Source organism: Sceloporus undulatus, chromosome 10 (genome assembly GCF_019175285.1).
Source record: "Sceloporus undulatus isolate JIND9_A2432 ecotype Alabama chromosome 10, SceUnd_v1.1, whole genome shotgun sequence".
Lineage (NCBI taxonomy): Eukaryota > Metazoa > Chordata > Lepidosauria > Squamata > Phrynosomatidae > Sceloporus > Sceloporus undulatus.
The window spans coordinates 10,481,887-10,497,455 of NC_056531.1; the positions used below are offsets into that span (position 1 = coordinate 10,481,887).

The 15,569-nt window shown below is 43.5% G+C and overlaps 1 protein-coding gene across 1 annotated transcript in view; it reads left to right on the plus strand.

The window, feature by feature from the left end:
* Nucleotides 1-15,569, plus strand: part of TXNRD2 (thioredoxin reductase 2) — an 83,210-nt gene that overhangs the window by 16,961 nt on the left and 50,680 nt on the right. The window contains 5 exon segments of the mRNA XM_042441567.1: nucleotides 2,427-2,501; nucleotides 3,126-3,204; nucleotides 5,395-5,471; nucleotides 10,434-10,459; nucleotides 10,462-10,489. Coding sequence (XP_042297501.1) covers nucleotides 2,427-2,501; nucleotides 3,126-3,204; nucleotides 5,395-5,471; nucleotides 10,434-10,459; nucleotides 10,462-10,489 — 285 coding nt within the window.

Sequence of the window (15,569 nt, forward strand, 5' to 3'; positions counted from 1 at the left end):
ATCTTTACACTCAAGGATGCTATCTAGTGCTTCATGGCTGCCTTCCCAAGTCCTAGTCTTCTGATTTCATGATCTGCTACCTGATCCTAGTGAGAATACTAAGGTCAGGATTATCCATGCTATAGTATTTTCAGTTTCTGGGTACAGTACTGAAAGCAGGACAGTAAAGAAAGCTAATAGGAAGAGAATCAGCCCATTTGAAATGTGATGCTGGAGGAGAGTTCTATGGGTACCATGACTGTTTCAAAAGACAAATACTGTAAATTGTTCCAAGAGAACAAATCAAGCTTGAACTCTCCTTAGAAGCCACAATGACTAAACTGACACTATTATACTTTGGACATATCATGAGAAGACATGTTGGTGCTTTTGGACATCTCAGCGGCTTTTGATACCATTGACCACGGTATCCTTCTGGAACGCCTAAGGGAGTTGGGTATCGGGGGCACTGCACTCCAGTGGTTCCGTTCCTACCTCTCGGGCAGATTCCAGATGGTGCAGTTGGGGGACACTTGCTCCTCTAAGAGGGAACTTACATCTGGTGTCCCTCAGGGAGCTATCTTGTCCCCCACTTTTGTTTAACATTTACATGAAACTGCTGGGAGAGATCATCCGGAGACATGGGGCGCGGTGTTATCAGTATGCTGATGACACCCAAATATGCTTCTCTGTCTCTCCGACTGATGCAGTGACTAAGGATGGAGTCTCTCCTTTGAACGCCTGCCTGGAGTTGGTAATGGGCTGGATGAGGGAAAACAAACTCAGTCTGAATCCAGAGAAAACGGAAGTGCTTGTGATAGGTTCCCCAGGCCTGGGGAAGGAGGTTTATCCACCTGTCCTGAATGGGGTCACACTTCCCCCGAAGGACGAAGTTCGCAGTTTAGGAGTACTTCTGGACTCGTCTCTGCAGTTGACATCTCAAGTAGATGCGACGGTCAGAAGTGCTTGTTATCAACTTCGGTTGATACGCCAACTGCGACCCTACCTGGGCCAAAGGGACCTTGAAACTGTGGTACACGCTCTGGTAACCTCTCGTCTAGATTTCTGTAATGCGCTCTACATGGGGCTACCCTTGTACCAAGCCCGGAAGCTTCAGCTAGTACAAAACATGGCAGCCAGATGGGTCACCGGTGCATCCAGGTTTGACCATATAACACCTATTCTGAAAGATCTCCACTGGCTACCTATTCGCTTCCGAGCACAATACAAGGTGTTGGTTATTACCTATAAAGTCCTATATGGCTTGGGCCCAAGTTACTTGAGGGACCGCATCTCCCCATATAATCTGCCCCGCACACTCAGGATGTCTGGGAAGAACTTGTTGGAAATTCCATCTTCCAAACATGTTTCTACATTGCAAATGGCCTATTCAGTGGCGGCCCCACAAATTTGGAATGGTCTCCCCGAGGAGCTCCGTCTTGTGACCTCCCTGGTAACATTTAAAAAGAGGCCTTTTGTCAAGCCTTCCCCCTTGTAAAATGAAGCTGTGTATTCCCGTTCCCATCGATTCTCTGCCATACCCTGTTGAATGATTGTGTTCAGATTTTGTATAATTTGTATTAGTGGATTTTATCTATTTTTATGAGATGTTTTTAATGGTTTTTATATGGTCTGTAAACCGCTTTGATCTATGGAAAAGCGGTATGCAAATAAAATTTATTATTATTATGACTATTTAGAAAGATAATGCCTGGTAAAGTGGAGGTAGTAGGAAAAGAGGAAGACTGCGTTCCAGATGGATAAACTCAAGCAAGGAAGCCAGGGCCCTTAGTTTGCAAGACCTGAGCAGAGCTGTTGACGATAGAATGACTTGACCGTCTCTCATTCATAGGATTAATGTAAGTGGAAGTTTGGAGCAGATTATGTGAAAGATCTCATCTTGAAAACCTGAGAGCTGGTACCAGTCAGTATAGATGATAGTAGGTTGTGTAGACAAAATGCTTGACTTGGTAGAGGACAGTTTCCTTGGTAAGCATTGTGCATTTCTTCACCATCTGGAGCTTGTGAGGCTGGTTGTCTTCCTGACAGATTTGGGAAGTGGCCATCTCATAGTTTTTTGCACTTGTGAAATCATGTTACTGAAAGTGAAGGCAAGTATCGTGTTTGCACCTCAACATCCACCTTCACTCTTCAGAATGTACAAGCCCTTATTTGAGGCAGTTCTTTTTCTCTCATAAGTGAAGGCTTCCCAGCTTGATGTGTTGGACTACAGCTCCCATCACCTAAGCTGGCTGTATTGTTGCCATTATATCCAGAGGTGTGCCAGGTTGGGGAAGGCTGTGTTAATCATGCTCTTTTTCACCAACTGGTTTAAGAACCTGAAGAGCATGAAGGTGGAGCTCCCCTTCGATGTGTCTTTTGAGCATGTAAATGCAGAATGCGTAGGGTGATGGTGGTGACGCTTGTTTGTTTTTTGCCCTTTCTAGGTCCACCATGGCAAAAGCTGTTCAAAACCATGTTAAATCCTTGAATTGGGGTCACAGAGTACAGCTGCAAGACAAGTAAATGAAATGCTTTACTTTTCTTTCTTACATCAATGCCGTTTGACTTAAGTACATAAGAGTGGAATCTTCAAAACAAATCTTCAGCAATATATTTTCACATCATCTAACAGGATGGTGGTTCCAGACAGCATCTAGTATACTATAAACCAGCCTTCCTCAACCTACCACTTTCAAACCAACAATGGACAGTTGTGAGCTAAGTCATCTGGAGAGTGTCAAGGTGATACCTATACTTTGTGATCTGCAAAGTATAGGTGGACAGCCTCATAGGATTGGAGAAGCTGCGCCTGCCCCACTTTCCTCCACTTGTGATCCCCAGTCGGTTGCACTGTGTTTCTAGGAAAAATGGAAGTGCTTTGGTCATGATCTGTTTCCTGGAAATTAGTGTTTGTCCCCGAATAAGTTACAAAGAGACTCCACACCTGTTTTAGGACACAGTAGTGGCTTACTATGGATGCAGTCCCACATGCCTTTTCTTGGGAGTAAGTCGCATTGAATGCAGTAGGTTTACCTCTGGATAAAAAGCATAGGATTCTCCTGTTCGTAGTGTTCTGCAGAGGTCCATAATAATCATAATAATTGTTGTTATCATTGCTTACATAGTTGTTATTTTGCTTATAGAAGAGTGAAATACTTCAACTTGAAAGGCAGTTTTTTGGATCAGCACACAGTTCGCGGGTTGGCAAAAGGAGGCAAAGAGGTAAGTCCCTGGGCAGTATATAACTAGGTTGCTGTATACATAGATACAGATAAAGATGTATAGAAAGCTGTTTTATACCATGTCAGACTATTTGTCCATCCAGCCTAAGTGTTGACTAAGCCAGAGGCTACATTCCCTCAGAGTTAATCAGCATTTGGAATGTTAATTTTTAAAACAATTTGGTTTCTGTTGCTCATTGTTGTGTTTAAAATATAATTTGCTGTTGTTACTCATTACGGTGTTTTAAAGGGTAACTCATGCTATTCCTTTCATATTGTTTTCACCTTGCTTAAGACTGAAAAGAATGGCCATATCATGTAAACTTTATTGTTCATGACCACAGGCCATCACAGTTTGGTACATAAAGGTGATGCTTGAGTTAACTTGTTAAACGAATAAAGTCACTTCATTCCTATGTGCTGCATTACTTTTGAAACATAGCTTTGATCCACTCTTGTTACCAACGCACTGCAAGTAACTTGTTCCTTCCCAACTCTGGTGTTAACTGGAGGGTAGCCTGTCATGCCTAACATTCTTTCTTTTTTCTCACTGGCTTCTTGCAAGTGGAGAATTTGTACATTCCTTCAAACTGGAATCTATTTCAGTTGATTTGACTAATGAACATTTTGACAGGGTCAGCAAATTGTGGCTAGTTGCACTTACTAGCCAGTTATTTCTTCTAACCGGCTCTAAAGTGCAGCCCTGTTATAACAGCACTCTTTTAGCCCCCTTGTTTTCCTCCCTTTTTTCAGTCTTGGGAACCTTAGCAGCACTACAGTACTTCAGAAAGCCCTCTCCTGTTTTTTTAGCTGACTTGTGCTTGGTACTGCCCATGTCTATGCCTAATATGCCAAGAAGGGTCCATGCAGCGTGAAGAGGCTTCCATAGCTGGCATCCATAGTTTTTTGTGGGTTTTTCAGGCAATGTGGCCATGTTCTAGAAGAGTTTGTTCCTGACGTTTCGCCAGCATCTGTGGCTGGCATCTTCAGAGAATGCTGGCATGAATGGTCCATGAAGCCTCCTGTTCCCCCACCCTCATCTCAGGAATCTTACCAACTGTACCTCAGAGAACTCTCTAGTATTTTACCACGCCCTTTTTAACCTCACATATCGTGTTGCTTAGACTTTTCCGGTTCCTCCTTTTTTCCTCCACTTCATAATTCTTAAGAGCTTTGCCCCTCAAAAATACCAAAAACTCTGCCCAATTTTGTGGCATCTGTCATGGTTTCCCAATGAATTTTGCTTCTAGGAAGCCGCTGGTCTGAATATTGACTTTCTGACACGGAACTGGCTGCTGCAGTCTATAGAATCATACTTGAAAGAAACCACAAGGGCCATCCATTCTAACCCCATTCTGCCATGCAGGAAGACACAATACAAGCACTTCAGACAGATGGCCATCCAACCTCTGTTGAAAAACCTCCAAAGAAGGAGACTCCACCATTCTCCAAGGAGACAGTGTCTTCCACTGTTGAACAGCTCTTACTGTCAGGAAGTTCCTCCTAATGTTTAGGTGAAATCTCTTTTGCTGTAGTTTGCATCCATTGATCCAGGTCCTAGTCCCTGGAGAAGCAGAAAACAAGCTTGCTCCATCCTCCACAAGGCATCCCTTCAAATATTTAAACATTGCTGTTGTGTCACCTCTTAACCTTTTCTTCTCCAGGCCAAACATACCCAGCTTCCTAAGTCTTGGTGGTTTCCAGACCTTCACTGTTTTGGTTGCCCTCCTCTGCACTTGCTCCAGCTTGTCAATATGCCTCTTCAATTGTGGGCACCACATTCCAGGTGTGGTCTGACCAAAGTAGAATAGAGTGGTACTGTCACTTCCCTCAATCTAGATTCTGTGTTTAGACAACAAGCAGTCAAATGAGGTACCTGCCATGATTTTCTAATGCATGCTGACTGCCACCCTTCTGGTAAATCTCCTCTTTTGAATTTCAGTTTAAAATTGGCCATTGCAACCTGGGCAACAATCAGAAACGCTCTTGTCAAATTTTGAGGCAGCTAGCCTGAAGTCCAAATGAGTTATAGATACCACAGATAGGCATGCCTTCCCTTCTATGATTATATAGGTGTATAGTTTAAATGTGCACCCTTATAAGCCAATGTGAAGTCATATAAGCCAGCGTGAAAAGAAAGCCAATCTTGCTTTTCATCTCTGTTCCTGATATTTTTGTTCTTTATTCCTAGATTTTGCTCAGAGGAGAAAATATAGTCCTTGCTACTGGCGGGAGGCCTAAATATCCGACAAATGTAAGTTGTGTGAAGTCAGTTCTCATTGCCATTAACTGTGGTTAAGCATTTGAACTGCTAAATATGGATCCAGTCTGTCTATTCTTCCATGCAAGCCTACCTGGGTTTTTTTTTCCAATTTATTTTTTAATTTGAGCCATACATTCATTATAATTAACCCCCCAGCCATGATGGTGGGCCTCTTGTAGCGAGATAATCCTCAGTATAATAGCAGTATTAGTAGCAGTAATCACAATTATATTTATTTCTGTCGTGCCTTTTTCCAGTTTGGAACTTCAAAATGTTTTACAACAAATTAAAAAACACAGTGTTAAAAATTCACAAGATACAAAAGTTAAAATGGGAGTAAACTATCAGAAAATTAAAAACAGATTAAAATATACATCATTAAACACACACACAGACACCAGCGCAACAGTTAGCAAGATCCAGCTTAAGTGAAATGAGCCTTATACAGTCACTCTTCAAATGACTGTCGGAGCAAAAAAAGTCTTTACTTGCCTGCAAAAAGAAAGTAGACAAGTTGCTAGTCTCTGGAAAGGGAGACTACTGAAAGGCCCTCTCTTGTGTTCCCACCAGATGTACCTGTGAGGTTGGTGGGCCGAGAGAAAGCTTCCCAGCAGATCTCAAAGCCTGGGCTGTTTTGGAAGGGAGAATATGTTCCTTCAAATAACCTGAACCTGAGCCATATAGGGCTTTATAGATCACAGCCAGAACTTTGAATTGTGCCTAGAAATGGAGCGGCAGCCAATGGAACTGTTTCAACATGGGAGTTGTCTTTGAACCAGCTGAAGTTTTCAAACACTCTTCAAAGGCAGCCCCACACAGAGCATGTTACAGTAATCCAGCTGGGATGTAACTAAGGCATGTATCACTGTGGCCAGATATGACAGTCCAAGGAACCAGATTTCCAGAAAGATGTCCTTTTTAATGTCCTCTCTGTATATATGTATGTACGTATGTATGTATTTCATTTATATGCAGCCTTTCTCCCCGAAGGGATCCAAGGCAGCTTGCAGATTTAAAAAAACATTAAAATAAAATTTAAAACAGTTAAAATAACCTTAATATATATATAAAATTACGTTTAAGATATAGCAGACGTTAAAAGGCACTACACATGCTCAGTATAAACTCCACTGTGGTGTACTTAAAAATAAGCATCTTGGCCTGCTGTTGAAAAGCAAGCATGGAGAGGGCCAGTCTAGCCTTTCACGGAAGGGCGTTCCAGAGGTTGGGAGCAGCCACCGAGAAGGCTCTCTCTCATGTCCTCACCAAGCAAGCCTGACATGGTGGTGGGACCAAGAGAAAGCCTTCTCCAGAGGGTTATAGGGCTCTAGGCGGTTCATATGGGGAGACACGGTCTCTCAAATAGTCTGGACCTAAACTGTATAGGGCTTTATAGGTCATGACCAGCACTTTGAATTGTACTCGGAAATGAACCAGTAGCCAGTGAAACTGTTCCAACAAGGGAGTTCTATGCTCCCTATAACTGGCTCTAGTCAGCATTCTGGCTGCAGCATTCTGGACCCTCTGAAGTTTCTGAACAGTTTCCAAAGACGTGAGTATGCGGGGTTTATTTTTCTGTTAAGCAGCCCACCAGAGTCTATCTAGCGCAGTGGTTCTCAACCATTCTAATGCCGTGACCCACAGGTTGAGAACCGCAAAAGGGTCACAATCCATAGGTTGAGAACTGCTGCACTAGAGTATTATAGATTATGGCGCCAACCCTGGTCTTAGGTGACCCCTGTGAAAGGAAAGGGGTTGCGAGCCACCGGTTGAGAACCACTGATCTAGCCAGTGGTGGTGACACCCCCAGTGTCACCCCACGTGTGTGTGTGGAGGGGGGGTGGCTGCCAAAAGGCCAGGCTCGCCCCTTCTCCTTCACCGCAGTGGCAGTAGCCTCCTCACAAGGAAACTACTACCGCCATGGGGAAGCAGGACCAGGGGCCCTCGGCCTTGACATTCCCTGCAGTGCTGGCGACTCCTCACAAGGAACTGCTGCCACCATAGGGAAGCAGGACTGGGAGTGTCTGCGCCCCCCTCCTGTGGAAAGATAGACCGGTTGGGTGTCACCCTTCTTCTGGGATGTCACCTGGTGCAGACCGCACCACCGCACCCCCAAAGTGATGCCACTGGATCTAGCTACCTCCTAACTGACAGACCTTTCCATAGCCTTGCTATTTCAGCTCGAGCAGCACCTAGCATTAGAGAGATTAATTATTTATGTGGTAAATTTGTATTGCCTGCAACAAAGATCAACAGAAGTAATAAAGCATCTTGAAACTGTATACAGTGGTACCTCGGGTTACGAAATTAATTCGTTCCGCGGCTAATTTCGTAACCCGAAAAACCTTCGTAACCTGAATTGCCATAGGCGCTAATGGAAAAAATAGCTCTCTGCTGCCCTCCGGTGGCGGCCTTTCCATTGAAAATAGCGCCGAGGTTTTTTCGTAACCCGAAAAAACCTTCGTAAGCCGAAACAATAAATCCCTATGGGATTTTTTCGTATCCCGAAAAATTCGTAAGCTGGGTAATTCGTATCCCGGGGTACCACTGTATCTTGCTTTACCATTTGACTGTGGATAGGAATGGATTCCAAAATTGTGGACCGTAAGACAATGAATCCACATGTATTCTAGAGACCATCCCCACCCAACCTCTTCAGTGTCTCATCAGACAGAACATTATTAATACAGTGCAATTTAATGGGATAAAGATGCTATCTGTGTGCAGCTTTTATAACACATTTTTCCCGAAGGGCAGAAATTGATCTGTAGGGAGAAGTTGACCAAATGGTGTGCGAAGCATTATCTGAGATCTTTGCGTTAAGATTTGCCTCCCAATCTATTTTTAAACCTTTGGCTTGCCCAAATATTTTCTCAGTTAACACTTTATAGATAAATGAAATAAGACTGGCTAAATTATAGGCAGAAGAAACATAGATCACCCGTAGATAGAATAGATGAAGGAAACATATCTTTGTTTCAGTTAGTTCAGATTACTTCCATTGCCGACTGGAAAGTCAGATCAGAAGGTCCTCAAAGGGCACTTTTGAACAAACATGTTTCTTATGTAAAGTCGAAGGCTTTCATGGCCAGCATCCATAGTTTTTTGTGGGTTTTTTCGAGCTACAGTATGTGGCCATGTTCTGTGAGAGTTTATTCCTGACGTTTCACCAGCATCTGTGGCTGGCATCTTCAACAGAACAATACACAGATTAACATGGGAATCACTCCTCCCAAGCCAGGGTTACACAGTCTATATATATCCACTCTTTCAGGTTAGCATTCTCTAAAGATGCCAGCCACAGATGCTGGCGAAACGTCAGGAATAAACTCTTCTAGAACATGGCCACATAGCCTGAAAAACCCACAAAAACCAAACATGTTTCTTCTCCATAGGCTTCTCTGGGTGTAGTCACATTGGGTGAGGATATAAGATCAAAAACTCTTGGTGGCCTTTTCAAGTTCTAAAACTCCCTGCCAAGGGAAGCAAGCCTGGCTCTCTCTCTATTGCCCTTCCACTTTCAGCCACCTCCATTGATACTCAGACAGGCTTTTGGCATTTCCATTCAGTTGCTATTGAAGAGCAGTTGTCACTGCTTGGGTGCTGGGATTTCTTTTCGGTTTAAGTGCATTTTTATCCTTTTCAATTTTACTTGCATTTTTTTATTTGCATTTGCTGTTAGCCACCGAGTGCCATCTTGTGGCAGAAAGATGGGCTGTAAATTAAATAAATAAAAGAGATGGTGTGGGATAGGAGCGGAAGCAGACAGATGCCCCCTGAAAAGAATGTGCAGGATGTGGTTTTTCAGGAAGCCAAAATTGCATCAGGGCTAGATTGAATTGGTAAGCTTAAACAGATCCCCCTGCCTTTGAATTCACACTGGCTATGGAATTCATTCTCCATTAATGGAGCCAGCAGGATTATCAATGGGTAGCACATGAACAAGTTACTTTGGACACAGTGGCCATGCTGGCTGAAGAATTTGGGGGCTTCTGGACCGTCTCTTAGCTTCATCTGTCTGAGCATGCATCTGCATAGTAGAAATAGTGCAGTTTGACACCACTTTAAGTACTCTGGCTCCGTCCTATGGAATCCTGAGATTTGTAGCTTTACAAAGTCTTTAGCCTTCCCTGCCAAAGAATGCTGGTGCGTTACAAAACTACAAATCCCAGTTTGGGTAGGATGGAGCCATTGATGCACTCTGACACAGCTTAGCTCCTGGCCCTAAACCCCTTGCTCCACTTCTGTCTTTGGTTCACCCGATAGCCACCCTGACCATTGATCCAAATAAGGCAGACCCCTCAGACAGCAGATGATGGGAGATGGCAATAAATGATTATAGGAATAGTACACTGTCTGTAGTTTTGGGGGGGGGGGGAGGGTTTCAGGCTATGAGACCATGTTCTAGAAGAGTTTATTCCTACACAGTCTGCCTTGTAACACAACACACACACACACTCAGCTAGTCTGCTGTTTTTAGCTGCTGTTGTAGTTTGGCCACATTGTGACAAGACAGGGCTCCCTAGAAAGATAATGTTTAGTAAGTAAGATGGAGAGAAGTAGGAAAAGTGGGAGACCACATTCCAGATGGATAGTCAGTGCTGAAGAAAAATTCAGTTTGCAGTCCAATAGGTTTGCGTACATGGAATGAAAGAGGGCACCGTTTTGCTTTTTTCCTGTGTCTTGACCCTGGCCCTGGTTCAGTGTCTCTCCTGGAGGAAGGGAGCTTATCGGTTGAGTTTGCTTCTTAATTAAGGCTAATAGATTAATAAATACATATATGATGAGGCTAATAATATTATATATATATATCCTGCCGAAGACAAAAACCACTGAATTAAGAGGGCTTGTAAAATCCACAATTAATTCTTCACATGTGACTTGCTAAATCATTTAGTAATCATTCATTGATAACCTGGCATTTCTTTCTTCTTTCTTCTTACAAAAAAAAGTTTGCAGGGGCGCAGGAGTATTGGGATTACAAGTGATGATCTCTTTGGCTGAAAAAATCGCCTGGGAAAACGTATGTCTCATCCACTCGGACTTGTACATATACCCTTTTATTAAATTATTGCATGTGCTCACCACCCTCACTTGGTTTTTCTATTTTGTTTGACTGTTTTCACTTTGGCGGGTTACACGACCGCCAAAAAATAAGTCGTGACTACGTATTAGGGTTAGGAAGGTGCAGTGCTTCTGCACACCCCTAACCCTAATACGTAGTCACTACGTATTTTTTGGCAACGGCCGTTCCAGACGGCCGCTATGTTTACGTCTTGGCCGATAGCGTCCAGATGTGTTGCTGGCACCTATGACATCGCAAGTGCGCCAGCGGTGTGCCTCGTGGCATCAGCTGCGCAGGGAAAGAAGCTCCATTTTGGAGCTTCTTTTTGCTCCGTAGTAGGAGCCGCGCGTTTGGATGCAGCGGCTCCCTCACGCGAGCAAACCAGCGCGGTGGCAGATCGCCGCAAAAGCAGCGGTTTATAAACCCACCTTTCCTCTCATTGCCCTTTTCAGTATGCTTCCGCCTGCTAGGAAAGTCCAGTGGGATTTACTTCTGTGTTATATGTGCCACTATTTAAAAAGTGAATTCACTTCTGAAGGCTTCCAGCAGAAGGCAGTTTTATACTTTTCTTTTAGTCAGAAAAATGGCCTTCTAGGGGGGTTCAAGGGCCACAAAAAAACATTTGGGACACACATTGTCCCAGGGCCAGACTTTTCCATCTCTGCCGTAAATATCTGGAGAGCCACCGATTCCTGTTCCCTGATATATGGAGTTGCCTGATAAGTTTGTTTCTGTTTTGCTATTACGTTGTTGTCTGATCCTTCTTTATTTAATATAATGCTGCGAGATGCCATCCGGACACTAAATATGTAATAATTTACTTTTTAGGCATGGTGTTTTGAATATGAAACTCTATGTTCCTTTTGAAGCCATGTAATTTTTTCCCGATTTGTTGACTTGTCCTTTATCATATCTCTTGCCAAGCCACAAGAGGGCAGCAAGTGCTTACACTATACAGCACATGCCAATTTTTGTTTATATAATCCTTCATTTCTCTCTACGCCAGTTGTGTCTTTAATTGGTCTTTTGGTCTTCATGTTTGACTTTACTTCTTAGCAGGGTTAAAAATGTGTTGAAGTTGTCCAATGCATCAGTTCAGTTGATTTTAGCTGGCAGCTGATCGGTTTGAAGACATTTGGGATGGTGGGAAGCATGGGGGCTGGTCCTACAAGAATGTGCAGAGCTTGGAAATGTATTTTTTCTTAGGAGTTTATCACATGGGACTGATCCCATGCGAAACTGAATTTAAAACTGTAAAAAACCTGCAAAAGGGGTAGATTTTCAGATAAAGTCGGGATTAACCCGATCAGAAGTGGACAAAACCGCAAAAGTGCATTGATTTCCCATGATGTAGGTTAATACGCTAATGTGACATTAACCCAAATGGAAAGTAGACAAAACCCGCTCTTTTTTACTTTCGGAAAATCCCGAAAGTAAAAGGAGCAGGCTTGTCGAATTTCCATTGGGTTAAGCCACGTTATTGCTTTTTAACCCAATGTGTCTGAAGATCAACCGCTTTGCATTTTTTTTCTGGATTTTAAATCCCATTTTGCACAGGACTCAGTACCAGTGATAAACCCTAAGTTACTAGCCATGCTGGTGGTGGCATACTGGCAGTTGTATCCTAAGAAGTTACTTTCTCAGACTCTTGAAAATGATGGTTTTGCAAGGTAAAATAGCCTCGAACCATCTGAGGAACATTTGTTGCCATCTGAGGAAGTAGACCTTGTCTAGGAAAGTGTATGCTACAACTTCTCTACAAAGATATAGCCATGTTAATCTGTGGAATCAGTATGTCGAGGATCTTATAGCACCTTGAGACTAACTGAAAGAAAGAAGTTGGCACCATGAGCTTTCGTAGACTTCTGTCTACTTCTTAAGTGCATCTGCGGAAGTAGACTTGAAGTCTACGAAGCTCATGCTGCCCAACTTCTTTCTTTCAGTTAGTCTTAAAGGCGCTACAAGATCTCTTTGCATACTGATTTTCCGGACAACAAGGCTATGTCTCTGAACTGCCTAGGAGCAGGTAGAACTCTTGGTTTAAATATATCCAGTACACACATCACTGTATCCCAGACTGTACTTTCTAAGACACTAAAGAGGCAGCAGCCTGGAAGGATGAGGGGAACCGGGAAGGGTGAAGGACAATAGAAGAGAACGAGTGTCTGAATTCTGAACAGTAGGGACTCCATGCGGCCACCATTTTGTTGCAGGTCTCCACTTGTGAATGAAAATGTCATTAATCTCCAATTAGCTGTTCAAATCAGACACTTTAACTAGTTTGGTCCTTGGCCATTATTTTTTCTGCATAACAGCCAAGCTGTTTCTTTTTCCCCTTTTCTCTTTTTCCCAGAATGGTACCCGTGGGTCAAAAAGTGAGTCTGGTTAGTTTTCCATTTCTGAAAGGAAAATGTAGTGGTTTTTTTCCAAAAACTCTTCCTATAAAAAACAACACCCAGGTTTCTGGGTTACCGTCCTTCCTCCCGAGTCTTTCAATTAGATAGCTCACTTTTAAAAGGGCTAATTCTTGAACCCGAGGCTATGTTGCCATCTCAAAATTGTCAGATTGGGGAGCTCATTACTATTTACCATAAGATCACGTGCCCCATGTGATTTGACCAGCAAACTGAGCCAAACATTGGAGCCAGTTCCAGCCGTACAGTGTTGGTCTTGACGGCAGCTTAAGAAAGGATTTTTTAGGGCACTACAGATCCAGAATCCTGCCCGTTATCCCCCACTGATTATGCCTGCCCGGGGGAGTCAGGGCAGTTGTAGTCTAAAGACATCTCTTCCAGGTGGGTATCTCGATGTCAATGGGCAGCTGTGTGATGTAGCAGGTCTGTCGGGGCACAGGATTTTCAATCGGATGTGTCCTGGAATGAAAGGTTACCCGTCATGCCCTGAACCTGATCCTAATGAAGTAGGCATCACAAGGACTTGGCATTCCAGGATAGTGGGGAAGACAGTACAAGATTTCGCAGTAATTTTGTTTTTGCTAGTCCTCATCCATCATAAAAGATATCATTTTAATAGTATGACGATTACATCTATAATTAAAAAAGGGCCAGTTCTACCATTAGCCTCAGACGCGCGATGCTGGGAGGTGGTGGCGTGCCATATGGCTTGGCCCTTCTCCCCCCAGTGTGGTGGCAAGTGCTCACCTTCGAGTTGAAGACAGTTCAGTTGCCAGTCCAGTCATGTTTCATATAGGGATGGCAGCACTGGAAAGTTCCTTTTAAAAAAACAATACGTTCAGAGTTACTTGTTGCAGTTTAAGGAAGTAATTTGTAGTTGCCCATTCCCATTTCTTTAAAACAGTAGCTACACTTTTAAAAAATAACTTGCTTCTTTGGTTTTCCTTGGGGGCGCATTTTAAGACTGGTGAGAAACAAATGGCACAAAACGTCAAGAATCCCACACAAAATTGCTTCTTTAAATCCCCCTAAAAAAGTAACATTAAAAGTTGCTAGAAAATGTGACTTGTTACCTCCATCTCAGGTAACAGAATTCCCTCACGTACATTTACCTTTGGGAGGGATTTGCCCATGCTGCACCCGACTCAAAAATAATCCAGTTGCCCAATACTTCAACTTGCCCGTGCCTGTTGACCTCTGGAACTGTCGTTTTTGTGACACCAGAGCCCCTTTCCTGACGAGAAGGCCTAAGTCTCACACAACTATAACCCCCAGAATTTCCATGCGTGAGTCAAGGCAGTTAAAACTGATGTCAACCCTGGATTTATTTCATCATGCAGATCCGCCGCTCTTTTTCTAGGACCTATTGTCCCAAACACAACCAGTGCAGAAACTAATCCGTTTGAGCACTGCTTTAACTGCCCTGGCCTCAGAGCCCCTAAGGACTCCGGAATGTAGTTATGTGGCACCCCAGCTCTCCTGACAGAGAAGGCCTCAATGTTCCACAAAACTACCGTTCTGGAATTCCCCTAGCATTGAGCCAGGGCCAGTTAAGTGATCTCCAACAGGATTACTTCCCTGCATGTGTGTTGGACCTTTTAAATCGAACACTTAAACTCTGCAAATAGCCAGGTTTTTCCCCCCCTAGCCGCTCTTTGCCCCAGGCAGCTAAACATCTGGGTCAGGTGAAGTTGAAGGCTTCATGGTCGGCCATGTTTTTTGTGGGCTTTTTGGGCTCTGTGGCCATGTTCTAGAAGAGTTTATTCCTGACGTTTCGACAGCACCTGTGGCTGGCATCTTCAGAGAAGATGTCAGCCACAGATGCTGGCGAAACGTCAGGAATAAACTCTTCTAGAATATGGCGACATAGCCCAAAAAGCCCACAAAAAATTAAAAATATTGGGTCAGGTCTGTTACCAAAGCAGTGGCGCATCATGCCTTTGAGTCCTAGTGACCTAAAGCTATGAAAAAGCCATTCACATGTTGGCTGAATGGGGCTGCTTTGCGTTATCAGTCAGAAGTGACACGCGCCAAAACAAACCAACAAATGCAGGCAGCGTTTGCAGCGTTCTACCTTTTTCCATTCAGCACTGAAAATATTGCATATGTTCCCTTCACCCTTGCGCAGATAAACAGAGGGTGGTCTTCTGTGCGCTTTAAGTGGAAGTTCAATTGGCAGTTGCTTGCAGTATATCAGTCACCTCTTGAGTTTGGCGCACGTGATTTATGCAAGGAAAGTGTGTGTGCGTGTTAGAAAAGCGAGAAGCTCAACGCAAGCTTTATCCCTGGGAGATATTTCTCTGAAAATGTGGCTTTTGTCCAGTTGCGGCTGGTGCAAGTTGTAACAGTGTAATGTGGGAGTCTTGTGTTTATACGTTACATTCCTAAGCTTTAGTCAAAATAAGCCCTGGAGGGGCTACAGTAGCATTGCTGTACTTTATCAGCCTGTGGCCCGGCAGACAGAGAAGGGAGTCAGAGCACGCCTTTAGCAACATTTGTTTCTGTCAAATGAATTTCTCGTATAAATGTTCCCAGGATTCAATTTAATGCCTTGACATTTTGGGTTTTGTTTTTTGTTTTTTTAATTTCCTTGCATGTTTCTTGCTTTGCAAACTTTCCAGCGC